This window comes from Vigna unguiculata, chromosome 11 (assembly GCF_037176805.1).
Source record: "Vigna unguiculata cultivar grain cowpea cultivar isolate G323 ecotype 2 chromosome 11, ASM3717680v1, whole genome shotgun sequence".
NCBI lineage: Eukaryota > Viridiplantae > Streptophyta > Magnoliopsida > Fabales > Fabaceae > Vigna > Vigna unguiculata.
This window is the reverse complement of record NC_140802.1, coordinates 1,704,434-1,722,585: the sequence shown is the minus strand read 5'-3', so window position 1 is coordinate 1,722,585 and position 18,152 is coordinate 1,704,434. Positions and strand designations below refer to the sequence as shown.

The window sequence follows — 18,152 nt, the reverse complement described above, 5'->3', positions numbered from 1 at the left end:
CCAGAGGTTTAGTGCGTCGGTCGGTCCCCTAATCGCATTAAGCACCCCCTTCACAATGATCACCAGGGTATCTAGCACTAAGATCACCCTCTTTTGGGTTATGGGTAATATTGGTAAAATTTTTTATTTTTTATTTGTTAATCATTGGATTGTATTGGACTTTTGAAATATGGCTATTCATTTTGACTATAAGATGTCCATGGGTCGAGAAATATATTTTACAATTTTGATATACTTAATGAGAATATTGTAACTAAATATCATGTTAATGCAATAAAAATAAATGATGTGTTATTAATATTTCAATTGAAATATTTGATATGTGGTGAGTATGGATGGAAATACGATACATATACATGAGATGGATGAATTACACATGAAAAAAAAGGTATTTGGATGTTTGTGTGAAGTGTATTTGATGTCAATGTTCAAAGTGAAATTATCATGACTCAAATAAGTATTGAACTTAGAGAAAATATTTTTATAATTGTGGTCATGGGATGAATGATAATGGTTATTTTTATAATTTTTTGAATAAAATATATTTTATAACTTCATTTTTTTTTTTTAAGAATAAAAAGAGATGGACACACATGCGTAGCCATCTGTTTCTACTTTTCTATATAAAGATAAATTAAAACTGTATCCTAATAATAAATATAACCAAACTCAATCTTAACTATTTGATTTAATTATTATTGTTTTCAACTTATATTCATTTATTTCAGTTAAGCATCACATTAATAAAATTATACCTAGGTTCATTAGTTACTATATTAATCCAAATACACATATATAATAAACATAATTAGTGTAATTGATATAATTACGTGTTTTTTATCAAAGTACAACAAATCATAATCACATTTAATCGTTATATCAATACACACGTTGTATAATAAATATAGTAAATTACCTTAATTGTGCATACTATTATATAGTTACATCAATTAAAAACTCCTACAACATTTAATAAAACAAATTAAATCATACATTCAACAATACATTAATTATTTAATAATTACATCAATAACTTCAGATACAAATAAACAAGTTAGGAGATAAACATAAAACAAAAGTTTTTAAATGAATGATAATAATTTTATAAGAATAGTTTTGATTATTTCAAAAAATTTAACAAAAAAAAATCATGTTGTATCAATTTTTTAAAAATTGGATTAAATAGAAACTTTAAAATAAAAACTTTAAAAGAATGAAGGACTGTAATATTTTCTATGAAATCAAAATCAAAAGAATAATTAAATCTTAAAATACGTTTAATCGATCTACTTTTAAAGTAACTCAACATTTAAAACCATTACACGTTATTATTCTCAATTTCTTTAAGAGACATGGTTTTCTTTTTTTCATGATTGTTCACTTATTTATTTAAATTTACATGAAAACATTTTATACAAAAATTGTGTGTGGAGTTACTTTTAATACCATAAATTTTATATACGAGGTTATTCTCCTCGAGTGTATATTTTACTTTTATACATCTTAAGTTGTTTATTTTTCCACGTTATTTTCTTAGTAACCAATGACTTTAAATTATTTTCTTATATTTAAATATGTTAAATAATATGTGAAGTTTAAATAATATATATATATATATATATATATATATATATATATATTTGAAAGATTATATTTAAATTATTATGAAATAATTTTTGTTTGGATAAACTAAAATAACATAATAACAATGACACACGTTAATACATTAATGTTTGTGTTTATACCAGTATGTTTTATTCTTTTAGTATTTTTGTTTGTAGTTTCTTTTTTTTTTGTTTTGTTTTGATTTTCAAGTCTTATTGTCATATTTTTTTTATCGGAATTTGGACTAATAATCAAAATTAATGTTATATGGTTTTACTATCTTAGCAGTGAAATTTGCATTTATCTTTTATTTTAAATTTTTTAAATTTTGAGAAATTTTAATTCTTAATTTTTAAAAAATAATAAATATAATTATTTTAATTTAATAATATTAATTTTTGATGTGTTAAATAATGATTTATATTGACATTTGAAGATATAAACAATTAACTTCAAGAAATTTCATGTAATTGAATTAGAAGATTATATTTATTTATTTATAAAATTTAAAGATTCAAATATATAAAAAGTTATATTTACATTTAATTTTATAAACTAAAAATATATTTAACCCTTAAAATTAAATATATTATATAAGACTAACATAAACACAGGCGCGATAGCATGTGTGTACGCATTTTTTGAATTATATTAATAATTAATGATATTATAATGTTATTAAGTTAATAAACAATTAAAAGTATATTTATAAAAAATAAAGTGAAATGTATGGAAAAAATATAAAAAAATATCTGTTGATGAATAGTAGGAGAAGAAAGAACAAGGAAATAAATAAATAATTTTATAAAAATTTGTAAAAATAACCGTTAATTTTTAAATATTTAATAAATAATTAAATTGTAAAGGGTAAAGTTGAAATTATAAAATCTGGAAAAAAAAATCCTTTTATATATAATTATAGATTATAGATATAAGGATATTTTAAACTAAATATATCACTTATTAGTAATATTAATGGTTGAAATATTTTGTAATAATAATGGGAAAGTCTGAAAAGAGAAATGAGGATAAAATAAAATGTAAGATCTGTATTTGTCTCCCACACGATTCAGAATCATAGAGACTGTGATTGTGACAAAACGTGGCAATTGCTGGGCCAAACAAGGCACTAACAACAGTGAACCATTGGAAGATCAGCCACATCAGACCAAAGCCATCATTGAAATAGTGACACCTTCACTCACCAATTTCCACCAATTTCCACACCCTTTTGCGTAAAGCTCAAAGCTTTGTGTCAATTTGATCATTCTGTGAAATGGGGGATGATGGAAAGAAGAACGGTGGAGAGGGGGAGCTGGTGAAGGTGGAGCCAAAACCCAGCAATGGCTTCACCTCAAAAGTGATTGATTTGTTGGAGAAGCTGGTGGTGAAGTTCTTGTATGATTCTTCACTGCCCCATCACTACCTCACTGGTAATTTTGCTCCTGTCACTGAGACCCCTCCCACCAAGGACCTTCCTGTCAAAGGGCACCTCCCGGTTTGTACTTGTGCCTCTTGCTTTTTGTTGAATTTTTTATTTATTCAATTCAATTGAAGTGTGTTCATGCTGTATAGAGTGTTTGACAGTGTTTAGTGTTGTCCAATCATAGATTTTGTCATGTAGGGGAAGACTGTTGTTTATTGTTATTTGAAAAATCCATTTTTACTTTGACAGTGTGTGAAAATTAAACTTGTATTGTTGTATTGTTGTCCATCTGAGGAACATGTAGTGTTGTCATGTTTCTTGAACTTCTGGTAAATAGTTGACAAATGCGGTTTCAATTTTAGTCACACGCAGTCCAAAAAGCTTGAGAATGCAGCTGAAATCACAGTTCTGGATTGTTTTTTAAAGAGTCGGTGTTATTGTATTTCATTTTATCTGTTTTGGTGTTATGGCCTTTTATTTTCCTTCTGAATTTGAAGTAGAATACTTAGACAGGGAAATTAAAGAATCTGGATGAACAGAGAAGAGAGGAAAGAAAATGGAACAATTTTGGTTCTCTAACTTGGTGTGAAGTTCTTTAACAAACATCAAATCATGCCATGTTTTATACATCATTTTCAAAGTTGAATGTTGGTTGTTTTATTGATGCAGATCTCGTTATTGTAAGAATTACAGTATCTAGATTTTCCTAATCTTTTATCACCGTGGAAGTAGTCCATGTCCGTCTTTCTGGCAGTTATTTGGTTTTTTATAATTCACAAGTATAATGCTGCTTTATGCCTCTGTTAAAATGCAAGACCTTGTTGTGCTACTGGTCATGAAAAATGTGTGGTATATCTTTGGCTTTCTGATTAGTTTTTTGAAAAATGTGTGGTATATCTTTGGCTTTCTGATTAGTTTTTTGAAAAATGTTACCACGCTATTCAATGATATATAATCAAAATATTCTAATGTAATACACTCTTTCTCCAAAGGTCTAGAATCTAGAGCAAATATCTGGTCGTGCCACTCATTGTCTAATGTTTATAACTGTCTTTCAGGATTGCTTGAATGGGGAGTTTGTCAGAGTTGGACCTAATCCAAAGTTTTCTCCTGTTGCTGGATATCACTGGTAAAGTTTTATTTATTTGTATATTTTTGAACTCTATCTTATGGGTTATTGCACAAATCCTGGCAAAGATTCATTTTTTGATGTAGCTTACAAGTATATTGATTTTCTTTTACCCATATTTACTTATTATGCAAAAAGGTTTGGTCTTATTATTCAAAAATTAGTCTGTATTAAAAAATGCTGTTTTAAAGTGGAATTTGAGGCTTATACCGTGCTTTTTCTCACTGGTTTTGCAGGTTTGATGGAGATGGGTGTGTGCTTCTGTTCCTATATGCAATCATATATTTCTTTCAAGTTTATTTTAAATGAGTTGTTGTGTGAATATACTGGCCATATTTTCTGGATCTATTGGAATTTGGAATTCTTGGGGATATTGTTTAGCATCAAACTCCAATCAAAATCTCAACACTTTTTTTTTTTTTGCAGAATCCCTTTTTTACAAATGATTGAGTAAATGGACAAATTGAAACTATAGATACTGAACTGAACATAGAGTAAATGTATAAGGTCCACAATCTTAACTAAGCCTAAAAAATGTAGTATTCTAGATAACAAAGCACCTCATATACAAATTTCAGTTCAATTGTTTCTGAATCAAACACCAGTTCCAATTACACATTCACTTCTGATTTTCTTAAGTTTTGGGCAGCCAATTTATACAGCACAAAATTCATAGTTCTGGTGTCTATTCCTCTAATTTTTGATTCAAGTATCAATGAATTGCAGAATGATTCATGGTTTGCGCATCAAAGATGGAAAAGCTACATACGTTTCACGTTTTGTGAAAACTTCTCGTCTTAAACAAGAAGAATACTTTGGACGGGCCAAATTTATGAAGGTATAAAAAGAAAGTGAAAATTTTAGTAATCTTAGAATTTAGAAATAATTTCTTTTAGATCCCCTAGACAAACGTAGCTTCTTGTGTCACTTTCAGATTGGAGATCTCAAGGGTCTATTTGGACTTTTAATGGTTAACATACATATGCTGAGAACTAAATTGAAAGTGCTGGATCTTTCTTATGGAGGTGGAACAGGTAATTTGTGCTTTATGGTTCTTTTCAAATTTAAGGTCCCAGCAATTTCTTACATTCTGCAATTTCAAATTGAAATAGTACTTTGTGTGTCCCATTCCAAGATTCCACTCTCGTGGCATTGTGTTTGGGCTTCTTTTACATTGCATCGTACAATGCTCGTATAAATTTTGATAAATGCATCCATATACACATACACACTCGTACACATTTCATTACTAAATGATTGGAGAATGCACTACCTGGTACTTTGTTTCGCTGATTACCGATACACAATTTTGGTGAATTCTCGTGGTGGTTTTTGACTGGGAATATTAAGCTCTTGTGTATCACTGAAATTGTTGAAACTAACTTGTGTTCATATTCCAATTTCTACCAGCCAATACTGCTCTCGTCTATCACCACGGGAAGCTTCTAGCTCTCTCAGAAGCAGATAAACCCTGTAAGTACTATTTGTGTCTACTTTTTTCTTTTCATGAATGATATAAACTTGTTGATGATATCTGAAATGCATGGACTGTATAGAACAAAGGGAATGAAAAGATTCATCAAGGTATGATCTTAAGCGGCCAGGGTTCTTTCCTTTCTCATGGAGGAAGTAACTGCAGTCCAATTAGTGACTTGCTAGTTATAGTTGTTTTTACCTCTTCTAGTCTTCAGGACTGAAGTAGTTTCATTTTGAATTTTGCAGATGCTATTAAAGTTTTTGAAGATGGTGATTTGCAGACACTTGGAATGCTAGATTATGATAAAAGATTGGGTCACTCCTTCACTGCTCATCCAAAAGTTGACCCATTTACCGGTGAAGCCATCTTTAAATGAGTGATTAAATTGTCTGATTTAATGGAATATTTGTTCCAACAAATATATATTCTGTATGTAGGGGAGATGTTTACATTTGGCTATGCACATACACCACCGTATATCACATACAGAGTAATTTCAAAAGATGGTTATATGCATGATCCTGTACCCATAACAGTATCAGATCCCATCATGATGCATGACTTTGCCATCACAGAGAATTATGCAATATTCTTGGATCTTCCTCTGATTTTTAGGCCAAAGGTATTGCAGGTTTATCTGTTCTTATATTCTGGAAAAAAACATACATTTTGATTTTGTACATCAATTGGTGACAGTTAATGAATTTGACACTGTGGATTGAAACCCTTTTTCAGGAAATGGTGAAGAATAATACATTGATATTCTCATTTGATTCAACCAGGAAAGCCCGTTTTGGTGTGCTACCTCGGTATGCTAAGGATGAAAAGCTTATCAGATGGTTTGAGCTACCAAACTGCTTCATATTCCACAATGGTATGTTTGTTTATTTTGTTTCTCCTTTATATTATATGTTCCTTGATATTCCACAATGATACGTTAATACTATTTAGTGATATATCTTTGTACTAATTCAGTAGTAACATACTTAAAATGTTTGAATTCTAAACCAGGTTCAGTTTATGCTTTGAATTCTCTATTTCTACAGATTTCTCCGTAGTAAAATTTCATGTAATTTTTTTTTTCAGCCAATGCTTGGGAGGAGGAAGATGAAGTTGTTCTGATCACATGCCGCCTTCAGAATCCAAAGTTGGACAACGTCGGTGGGGCTGTCCAGGAAAAGCATGAAAATTTCTCAAATGAGCTGTAAAGGATTCATTCTTACATATAAGTTTTGGAGAAAAAAAGAGTTTGCTGCATAATTGTTCTTTATTCATGATAACTGAACTCTTTCCAGGTATGAAATGAGATTTAACATGAAAACTGGTGAAGCTTCTCAAAAGAAACTGTCAGCTCCTGCTGTAGATTTTCCCAGAGTCAATGAAAGCTACACTGGCAGGTAAGCTCATTCTCTCCATGTTGAGAAAATTTAGGGAAGTTAAAGTACTCACTAACTTGTGAACAAGTCTATCTCAATCATCTGTCAACTTGATAATTTTAATCCAAATAAGATCATATTAGACATCACTATGAACTTTGACATTTCAGTTATACTGATCCTCATGGTTTCATTTAATCTTTCATTTCATCAGGAAGCAGCGATATGTTTATGGTACCACATTAGACAACATTGCAAAAGTTACCGGAATCATCAAATTTGATTTGCATGCCGAACCAGATCATGGAAAAGAAAAGCTTGAAGTTGGAGGAAATGTTCAGGGTCTCTATGAGTTGGGACCAGGAAAGTTTGGCTCGGAAGCTGTTTATATCCCTCGTGTCCCTGGAACAGAGTCTGAAGAAGATGATGGATACTTGGTCTTGTTTGTACATGATGAAAATGCAGGGTAACCTTTCTCTACACACTTGAAGGAGTCACTTTTGTGAACTTATTTTTACAATTAAGCACCCTTTTGTCCATACTAATATACTAATTATAACTTCTAGTTCTTACACCTTTTTGGTTTGTGATCCTTGTGATATTCAAACCTTCCATTTTTCCTCTTTCTGCCACTGAAACACTTATCCTTACATATATAGGAAGAAGGAAGTAATTACAGAAAGATAGTGCTTTGGACTGATTATGCACATGCACACATATTGTATACCTTTACGTTTTACAAATTGAAATTGCCTTCTATAGTACTAAGATATGACATCCTCATGAAAATTGTCTATCAAGCTTCTGTAATTTGCATTACAATTGCTTACTAACAGAATTCAAATCACAAAAACTGCAGAAAATCATTTGTGCATGTCATTGATGCAAAAACAATGTCAGCAGATCCTGTTGCGGTTGTGGAATTGCCCAATAGAGTTCCATATGGTTTCCATGCCTTCTTTGTGACTGAGGTTTGTGTTGCCTTTCTTCTTCTCTTTCTTTCCTCCACATTACTCATAATGTTTATTAAGCAACCATTTTCTTCTGGGTCTATTCGGTAGAGAGGGAATGAAAAAATGGTGAATGAAATAGGTGAAAGTTAGAAGTGTTTGGTTGAAGAAAATTAGTAAAGAAATACACAAAAAATTATATATAGATGAATGAGAATCTGCAGGAAAGTAAAGTAAAAAATTGTTCCCTTTTTCCTTTCAACCATTCAACCAACACTGATAAAAATTCACTTTTTTTGTAAAGAAGTACCCAATAGTTCTTCATTTATTGCTTACCTTTTGTTGTGTTGAAAAATGCTTATACTGCAAAACATTACCCTCATTTCTTCTTCCACTTTAAGAGAATGCTACTGATTATTGTTATTGTTTCTTTTTGGGCAGGAACAATTGCAAGAACAAGCAAAACTGTGATAATGGTTGCAGCCTCACTTTGTTGTTCTGCTTCAATATTTGTATACATTTTGCTACAAATAACGGAATGTATTTTATAGTATCAAGGATCGGCTTTTTTACATGCATTTGGTTTGGTTCCAATATTTTTTTTCTTCGTTTTTTTTTTAATAAACATAAAATATTTTGTTTTTTTTTTCTTTTTAATGAATTTTCATGTATGATGAATAAATGAAAAATAGAGATGACAAAGTACTGTTACTCTTTAACATGAGTTTTATATAAAAGAAAATATCACAGCAAACCAATGTTTACAAAATTAATTTTAAGATTATAATATATTAAGCAATATTAAAAAATAACGGAATGTTTATATGATTATAATTTTATTAAAAATATTCAATTATTCACATTATTTTTGAAATGGCTCATGCCTAAAAAATTATCTGAAATTGAGCCATCCCAGTTTAACTTTTGTCCAATGAAATTTAACTTTTATAATTTTATATTAAACTTAAATTACCTTGAAATTGAGGCATCCCAAGTTACATTTCTATTTCATTTGATCCTCTTTAATTACCTTGAAAAACATAGTATCTTAAAATTTAAAAAATAACAGAAAAAATATTCTTTAAGAACAAGAGTAATACATAACTCATTTTAAACCTAAACAAAATGTAAATACACAATTTATGTTAAAAGCCTTAAACACTGTATAAATGGTTAGAGGGAATAGGCATTACAATTTTTCTAAAAAAAATAATAAGAATTGGTGTTGGCAATTTACATTGTAATACTCTTTTTTTTTTTAATTTTTCTCACATAAATTACATTTTTTTAATAATTTTTCCTCACAAACTACGTCAATAAGCAATTAAGTGAAATAAATATAATATATTTATTAAAAAAAGATGAAAATATTTCAATAAAACAACTTCATAAAAACTTATACATTTATTATTATTCTTAATCTATGTACACAAATCATGAATGATACACTTGGGACGAAAGTAATATAATTTAAACTCAATTTTTGATCGAATAACATTTTATTTTTATTTTTATTTCCCAAACCATGCTTTTCTATTTAAAGTTGATGACAACTTCTTTTCGAACCCATGCTTCTATTATATGCACCACTATTAACATTAAAATCCCCACTTCACCCCTCAATTTATACTTTTTTTAGAACTAAGTTTTGAATTACATAATTTAATATATTGACTTTTACATGTATGAAATCAATATTATATCTCATATTATATAATTCAGACTATTTATAAAAAATAATTTTCAAATTGTGCAAAAATATACTTCTGATCAAGTTGCACAAAATAAAAGTACTTTTTTTCTCTAAAAAAGTTGACTTCCTAATGTAATTTAGAATTATTTTTCAGATTACACAATACAATGTAGAAAATTGTTAAGCTAGAATCCAAATATTTCTAGATTACTTTATTTGATTTTTTTTATGCAATAAATCCCCTTTTTGATTGGATAATCCAAACTCCTGAAATAAATTACAACAACAAAAAGAAGTGGAACCACAAGGGGGTGACATCAATGGGGACAGTTTTGTCTTTTACACACCCCATGGAGGTGAAGGGAGAAAACCGGGGGTGCAAAACGAAATAGCCGAACCTGATTCCCATTCAGCACTTTAAGCATAACAATGTCAAAGAAAATATAGGACAAAACAGATCAAGTTTTTAAGGTTTTGTGCAGCATATATGTCTTAAATCACTTCACAGTTTAATCAACTGTCACATAGTTTGAAGCATAAAACAGTTCTGAAACCAAAGTGATTTTTTTCTTTTTCTTTGTCATCCCATTAACAAATGGAGATGCAAAGAGAAAACAAAAGCAAAGGGAGAGACCAAACAAGGAATAGAGTACACCATGACACTGGTCTCACCACTTAACTGAGCCAAGAATGATTTGCCTTCAACACAGCATCATAAGTTGGATGAGATTAAGCCCTTCTTCACCTGCAAAATATCAAACCTCGCATGAGACATCAGAAGAATTCAACAAACAAAACTTTTCTATAACCACTTTTGGGACTAAAAAAGATTGAAACCAGTTTCTCCATAAGCTAAAATTATCATGCATAAACTAATCTCGGTTAAAGACCAAAGTTTCAACTAAACCTGTCCCAAAACTTAGATGTTCAATTGAAATTCGTCTGTCTCAAACTTTAATATATTTTTAATATATTTTGGTCATAAACTTTAAAAATGAATAGATATAATTCTCTTAACCAAATATTATTATTTTTTTACGTGTTAAACGACATCTTTGCCTGACATTTAAGCTGGTATGTGTCAAGCAACCGACATATTTGCCTGACATTTAACCTAGTGTGTGTCAAACAACGTAAACAACTCAAATGTTAACATAAAAAGTCATTGGACATGTCAAAAAGTTTAGCACATTAGGTTAGAAAGACTATATCTATTCATTATTAACATTTCGGGACCAAACTATATCAAAATTTAAGACAGACAAATCTTAATTTTATGTCAAAGTTTAGAGACGGTAAACATATTTAACCCATATATATATTGTTTTATTTTTTTTCTGGTACCTAACTGTTGCTGTATGGCAGAGGGAAGTGCTATTTGAAAGCCCCAAGAGGGTCTCTCTCTTTACCAAAGTAGTCTCCTCCCTCCTTTTTTCCATTCACTTGTGAAAGGTATAGTGCTGTAAGACCATTTCCATTATGGTAACCATTGTTCAAACTCTGCACTCTGTGCATGTCCTGAACCATGTTTGATGAGCCTAGATTCTCATTGTTGGTGAGCCTATGCAGAGTGTTAAACGAGTTTGCTGACGGGTTTGCACCACTATTATTGCCTTTCTCAGAACTGACACTAGAACTCTTATTTTCAAGCTTCTTTGTGTTCAGAAATCGACCACCATTGCCTCTTGCCCTTCTCATGGCGTGTAGATGACGTGATTCATGCAGGTATGGCTGCAAGAAATGAATGAAACACCTATGAGGCCATTGAAAATGACCAATTCTACAACAATGGCAAGAACTTGAGATAAAACTATATGAATGAATACAGAACATTCACAAGCACCTTACCAGTAAATAAGTTGAATATGAAGCATACCTTTCTGTTTCTGATTACTTTCTTTTCGAGCTCGGCCTTAGCACGTGACTGTCTTCGCCGCAAAATACCATGATACTGCTTTGCATTGACATAAACAGGTTCCTCTTCCATTTCAAGTGGCAAAGGCATTCTAGCTTGATGCATTCCATACAATGGAGGGTTTATCTAGCAGCATACCAGTATCTGTTAGGACTAGCAATGAAGTAGCATTGCAATTACTTGGTTCAACAAGAATATTATTAGAAGTCTCAGGAAAAAGAGTGGAAGGAAAGGGAGGTTGAACTTAGATTTAGATGCAAAAGTGATGTTCTTTAATGGCACACAATCATGAAAAGATGTGCAAATAATTTGTTTATAAAAAGTTCATAACAAAGAGAAAATGAATTAGATTAAATTGCATGATCAATTTATAAAACCAATAGCTAATATAGGGTTAAATATGTTTCAGTTCCTAACCTTGGACACAAAATTAAAATTCGTCCTTATCCCAAACTTTGATACATTTTGGTTCTTAAACTTAAAAAACTAAATGAATATAGTCGATGTAACCTAAATGCGTCAACTTTTTTTGACGTGTTAAATGGTGTTCCAGGCTAGCATTTTAGCATTTTACACCATTTGGCACGTTTCAGCTTAAATGTTAGTTTAGAATATCGTTTAACACATTCCAACTTAAATGTCAGTCTAAAACACCGTTTAACACGTAAAAAAAAAGTTGACGTTGTTAGGTTAAAATGACTATATTCATTTACTTTTTAAATTTGAGAACAAAAATGTATCAAGGTTCACAATAAGACAAATTTCAATTTCTAAAAGCGTACTTAATCTAGTGATATATGATTACTTAAATACTTATAAACCATATTAAGAACAAAAGAAAAGAAAAACTACTTACAAGTGGTAATATCAATTCAACTACAGCTAGAGAGACACAAAATCATTAAAAAAATCCAAAAAAAAATATTCTTTTTACTGAAAAAATCCTTTTTTCTTTAACAAACCTAATAATGTTCTAAGTTATAAATAAGCTTGTTACGCAAAAATATAGGTGCACAAAATATCCACCCCCTTGACACCAAAAACATTAATAAACATGTTCACTTTTCACAGGAGCAAAGGATAAAATAGATGGGATTTTCTCAAATACTGTACAGAAAATTGCAGCTTATCATACCATAACTTGTTGGCCATAAGTTGTCAATATTTGACCATACTGTGCATCTGAATAAGGAGATGTTAAAACCTGCATCACATATTGAGGAAGCTTATAATCTTAACTTTTAAGCCCTTAAAGATGCAAAAGAAATTGCATAATATGTGAGAGATTAAGGAGCTATAAACTCAACTGTGAGTGAAAGGTTCATGCAGTGTGTGACAAAAGTTCTCTGTGCCTAACTATCTTACAAAAAGTAATTTTAAAGGCCTTACAACTGAGTGACCAACAAATTCTGTGTGAGGAGTGGGAGCAAGGTATTTGTCCATGGTAAATGAGATTGAAGTCAAGTCATGTTTGATGTTTTGGTACTCTTTACCACCTGATGCCAACAAGAAACTTATCAGTATAACACCAGTATAACACGTATTTGATATGTGTATCGAATATAACGTATTTGATATGTGTATCGGATATAAAAGGTATATGAAGGATATGTGTATCGGATATATCAGGTATCGGAATGATATGTGTATCGGATATAACAGGTATCGGAATGATATGTGTATAGGATATAACAGGTATCTGAATGATATGTTTATCGGATATAACAAGTATCTGAATGATATGTTTATCGGATATAACAAGTATTTGAATGATATGTGTAGTGCATCGGATATAACAGGTATAACATGTATCTAAATGATATGTGTAGTGCATCGGATATAGGTATGATATGTGTATCGGATATAGCAGGTATCTGAATGATATGTGTATCAGATATAGCAGGTATCTGAATGATATGTGTATTGAATAACATGTATCTGAATGATATGGAATATGTGTGAAATATATACACGGATATGTGACACAAATTGAAATTTAAATGCATCATAGAGAGGTACCAGTCTTATCAGTTCCAGGCAGTGAAGGAGAACCATTTAACTGAGCATCTGAAGATGATTTGGAGGCATTTTCCCCAACTGCGCGCCACCAAGGATGAAACTGGATCTGCTCACCGTAATCATCAGTGTCAGGTTTTCCTGGCATCTTAGAACAAATTTTCCCTGGAACCACACAAAGATACAACAAAATTCAAAAACCGTGGATGCACAAGAACACAATCAAATTGAAAAAAAACATGCCATAAAAGAAAAAAAGATACTCAGGATCAAATAAATCTCAATCTGTTAACTCCATTACAGAGCTGGAAAAGATTAATGATGTTGAGACTAAAGTGCATGCTGTGAAAATGAATCTATAACTGAATTGAAACAACTTTGAAGATTTACCCTCCTCTCAAAATCCAGAAAGACTTGAGCTTTATCAAGTTCTGTTGTTCTTGATTAGGGATTGTACCTAGCATGGAATCCTATACTGTAAAAGGAAAAACAAAAAGTAATGCTATTGACTACCCCTTTTCATTGAAAACTCAAAAATCAAAATTTCCTTCCCCATGGTTTCTTCCCAACCTAACACACGCTGAAAACAAAATTTTCCAAACATCAATCATGAAGAAAACGAAAACAAACAAACCAGCAAAACAGAGAAACACCCTCAGGAAAGTTGTTAAAGTCAACTTTGAATTAAAAAATAGAGATACTGTGACTTGAGAGAATAAAGGTTGGAACTTCAGAAGAAGAACTTACTATGAAAAGCTTCAGTTTTCAGAATCCGAATTGCATTAAGATGAGACCCATTCTCTCTTTTTTCTTTGTCTAAGTCTGCAACCTCATCAGAGACAATGGAGCATGATGCAGTGATGAAAATGAGAATTAACTTTTACGAATAATAAGGAAATAAATAAATAAATAAACAAACAATTTTTTGTTGTTGTCTGAGATGAAAATGTAAGAAATATATTTTATTTCTACTTCACGCAAAGGTCTTTGTCAATGTCTGATGTTTCCCCTTTGGAAGAAAACTAAGAGAAAATGTAATAAAAAATGAAACCTGCATTACCTAATTACTTGAGTGTAATGTAAGAACAATGATGTGTTGACAAAAATTGAACCTTTTCTCAATTATAGAATGAGACTTATGAAGAAACATTGTTGAAAAGTATATCTAGCTTCATCTTCATGTAACCTAGCTCAATATAGAATATGAAATAGTACTTTAAATTTTCATTTTTTTTAATGTTTAAAATACCTATGCTTTATTATTCTTAGCTAATACACAAATCTTATATAACTTTTACTATAATCAATATTAAAAAAAATAATTGTCATTTAGATTTGATTAAGAGTATAGAAAATCTTTGGTTTAATCTTCATATATTATTGTAGTAAAAAGAATATTCCGTAAGAGAATAACATTGTTTATATTATGGTGATAAAATAATAAAATAAAAAAATGATTAAAAAAGAAAGTTGTGAACTGATATTAAAATATATAATAATTAAAGTCTCACCTAACTGTGACACCTGTATATATTCCACAACGTGTTGCAGTCACGAACAACATGCGTGGCCCCACCACGAAGACCCATCCACGTGTCCCCTTCTACCTATACTAAATTTAATTAGGATTAGTATAAAAAGAAAAACCACATCTCATGTTAGGTCATGGTTTAATTACATGTTTTATAATAAATTATTACCATTAATGAATTTTAGTAGTTAAATAATTTCATTAATGAATTATATTTAACTTAGGATGATAATTTGTTGAGTTGTCTATGAATACACAATTATTTATTCTGAACAGTTATATGTTAGATATCCGTCTAAAAGATATTTGTAAAATAATTTATATATATTTTAAAAAATAATTTATAAGTTTTTAAAATAAAACATAAAATTAAATTAAAAAATATAAAATATAATCCAAATTAAATTTATTAAAATATAAATTAAATTGTAATTTTAATTAAATTTAATTTAAAAAATTATAATTTAATTTTAATTTAATTTTATAAATAATGAATATTTGCGAATGTAACATATTTTATCTTCAAATACGAGTAGTTTTTTTTATTTCAATGTTTGATTTTTGAGTTCAAAATACAGGTTTTTCAAATTTTAGTGAAATTTAGACTAGGTTATTTTTTAATTTTTGATAAATTTAGTCATTCACCTTTAAAAATATGTGAATTTGATGTTTCAAACACATTTTATGATAATATTTGAATTATTTACACTGTTTGATATATTTTTTTACTTCAATGTTAACTCAAATATTATTATAAAATATATTTAAAACGTCAAATAAACTTAATACAATATAATAAAAAAACTAAATCTACGTATTTTTTAAAATAAAAAATTAAATTGGTATAAAAAATTTTAAAAAAATTAATTTTAAAATTTCCTTAAAATTAAGAGATAAAAAAAAATAATTAACTAAAAATATATATTAAATATTTGTTTGAATAGTTTGTCTGGAGAGTGAGAGAGACATGCATTTAAATATGATAATGGCAACTACCTGCAGTTGGCATTGCAGAGTTTGGAAATTTGTGAGAATTTTGTTGTTTTGCGGAGAAAATGAAGGAGGGGAAGACACGTGCATGAGGCACGTGTTAGTTGTACTTCTCAACCTCTTCGGTGAGTGTTGTGTTCACTAAACGACAAAGAAACGTGGCACCATCTTAAACTCTCTTAGCTTACTCACTCTTCACTCACAAAAAACCTAAAATTTTATATTTTATATTAAAAAGCCTTCATTTTTTATACCAGGATAACAATAAAACATTATTTATGATTTTTCTAAAATGACCTTTTCACTGTAATCTAATTTATCAATTTTTTTTATCGAGAAAAAATAAATAAATAAAATCATTAATAGAAAAATAAAGCATTTACCTAAATCAATAGCTCTAATCAATTCAACTTTATTGTTGCAATACTAACTTATTATAATTTAGTAGATTATATTTATCATTTAAAGTTTAAGAATTAAATTGTATATGAAGTTTTAATTTTGAATAAAAATTAATAATTAAAAACATATTTAATTTTATAATTAAAATGAAATTAAAAAAAAAACGAATTTGAGACCTTTTATGGGAAGAAAAACACGTTTTATCCTTTGAAAGATGAAATACTATAATAGTTACTTATATGTTGTAGTTATCGTAAAATGCATATGTTAAAATATACGACACTCTTAATACAACACAGTGTGCGACGAAACGGCAGACACTGCATAATATATTATTTCTTTCTTTTTCCCATAAACCAAACAAAACTTTTCTTTAATCTGAATTTGTTTGGTTACATGATACTTAGTAATTTAGTCATGAAGGAATCAAATACTTTATTTTAAAGGGTTTCTATTTTAAGTAAAGACTCACAAAACGATGTTTTATTAGTTTATGGTCCATTCTATCTCACGAATTTCGGAATCTATAAGAGACGTATAGCATAATATTATATTAATAAATGATAATAATATAATGTTATTAAGTTATATATAAAATAATATTATATTTATTAAAAATAAAATAAAATATATCATAAAAGATGAGAAAAAAATGGTTGATAAATTGAAAAAAAGAAATAATAGAGATAAAAGATTTTATACAAAAAAAATTATAAAAATAACTGTAAATTTTTAAAAATTTAATAAATAATTATATTTTAAAAGATAAAATTATTATTTTGAAATATGAAAAAAAAAGGAAATATGTTTATTGTTATAAATTTATATTATTAAACATCTTTTTAATTTAATTTTTTTTTTAATTTTGTTGAAATTATTCAATGATATATTTTATTTTATTTTTGTTTCAATATAGTTTTTCTTTTTCTAAAAGAAGTTAATAGTTTCGTGTGTGATAAATTGATGTCAATATCATCTCAATTGTTATAACGAAACATAATAAATATGTGACATTGTATGACTCCAACTACTTTATGATCATACCATTGTATATAATATGGTCGTATTTTATTTTAAAATTGTGTGAACATCAATTTAACAAACAAAATTATATCGATCATTTTTAACAAAAATGAAAACTATGAGAAGAAAAAACAATTGAAATCATATATTATTTTGTACGGATCAATGAAGAGTTAAGTCAAAACGGATTAGAGTAATCCTTTTTATGATCACAATTTTAATTTTAGATTGATTTATGTTTAATCAAAATAAATATATAAAATTTCCATTTAAATATTTGAGTACATTTTTATAATATGTAAGTTTTTCCTGGTTAATATTACTTTCAGGACATTTATCTATTTGAGTTTAAAAGTAAAGTACACCTAAAAAATATAAATAGGTTTTAATAAGATGTTTTGCATTACGAAGTGTTATAAATTATTTAATGAAAATTTTCATTTTTGAATTTAGATGAGAAGACTTAAAAAAAAGGTTAAATATGTTTTTCTATCTTTAACATTCATTGAATTTTGGAATTAGTCCATTTTGAAACTTTAAACAAATTTAGTCCTCATCTTTCAAAATACGTGGATTTAATCTTTTTAATCAAATTTTGTTAAGTTTATTTGACATATTA

The 18,152-nt window shown here is 28.8% G+C and overlaps 2 protein-coding genes across 4 annotated transcripts; one reads left to right on the top strand and one right to left on the bottom strand.

Moving 5' to 3' along the window:
- Window positions 1-2,749: 2,749 nt before the first annotated feature.
- Window positions 2,750-8,541, top strand: CCD1 (carotenoid cleavage dioxygenase 1). Its single transcript, XM_028056104.2, has 14 exons — window positions 2,750-3,103; window positions 4,090-4,160; window positions 4,397-4,411; window positions 4,887-4,998; window positions 5,095-5,194; window positions 5,571-5,633; window positions 5,883-5,993; window positions 6,075-6,259; window positions 6,373-6,511; window positions 6,724-6,841; window positions 6,933-7,034; window positions 7,228-7,479; window positions 7,873-7,984; window positions 8,405-8,541. The coding sequence occupies exons 1-14, from the start codon at window positions 2,882-2,884 to the stop codon at window positions 8,432-8,434; spliced, it is 1,632 nt and encodes a 543-aa protein (XP_027911905.2). The 5' UTR covers window positions 2,750-2,881; the 3' UTR covers window positions 8,435-8,541.
- Window positions 8,542-10,033: 1,492 nt separating this feature from the next.
- On the bottom strand, window positions 10,034-14,533 carry LOC114168407 (nuclear transcription factor Y subunit A-9-like). Of its 3 annotated transcripts, XM_028053202.2 has the most exons (8): window positions 14,335-14,486; window positions 13,978-14,062; window positions 13,591-13,752; window positions 12,961-13,067; window positions 12,707-12,775; window positions 11,533-11,697; window positions 11,001-11,387; window positions 10,034-10,401 (listed from the first exon to the last, which is right to left on the bottom strand). In XM_028053202.2, exons 3-7 carry the CDS (start codon window positions 13,733-13,735, stop codon window positions 11,031-11,033), a joined length of 843 nt encoding a protein of 280 aa, XP_027909003.2. In that variant the 5' UTR covers window positions 13,736-13,752; window positions 13,978-14,062; window positions 14,335-14,486; the 3' UTR covers window positions 10,034-10,401; window positions 11,001-11,030. The 3 variants fall into 3 exon arrangements, with proteins under 3 accessions (XP_027909003.2, XP_027909002.2, XP_085524753.1); XM_028053201.2 differs by lacking the exon at window positions 13,978-14,062 and having other exon boundaries at window positions 14,335-14,533; XM_085668627.1 differs by lacking the exon at window positions 13,978-14,062 and having other exon boundaries at window positions 11,006-11,387; window positions 14,335-14,533.
- Between the last annotated feature and the right edge of the window lie 3,619 nt (window positions 14,534-18,152).

Coding starts and splice junctions, on each gene's coding strand:
- CCD1 (XM_028056104.2), top strand. CDS start 2,882: ATGGGGGATGATGGAAAGAAGAACGGTGGAGAGGGGGAGCTGGTGAAG. Junction 4,999..5,094: donor GACGGGCCAAATTTATGAAG/GTATAAAAAGAA, acceptor TGTCACTTTCAG/ATTGGAGATCTCAAGGGTCT. Junction 7,035..7,227: donor AATGAAAGCTACACTGGCAG/GTAAGCTCATTC, acceptor TCATTTCATCAG/GAAGCAGCGATATGTTTATG.
- LOC114168407 (XM_028053201.2), bottom strand. CDS start 13,735: ATGCCAGGAAAACCTGACACTGATGATTACGGTGAGCAGATCCAGTTT. Junction 13,068..13,590: donor GCCTGGAACTGATAAGACTG/GTACCTCTCTAT, acceptor TGTTGGCATCAG/GTGGTAAAGAGTACCAAAAC. Junction 11,388..11,532: donor AAGTAATCAGAAACAGAAAG/GTATGCTTCATA, acceptor CATTTCTTGCAG/CCATACCTGCATGAATCACG.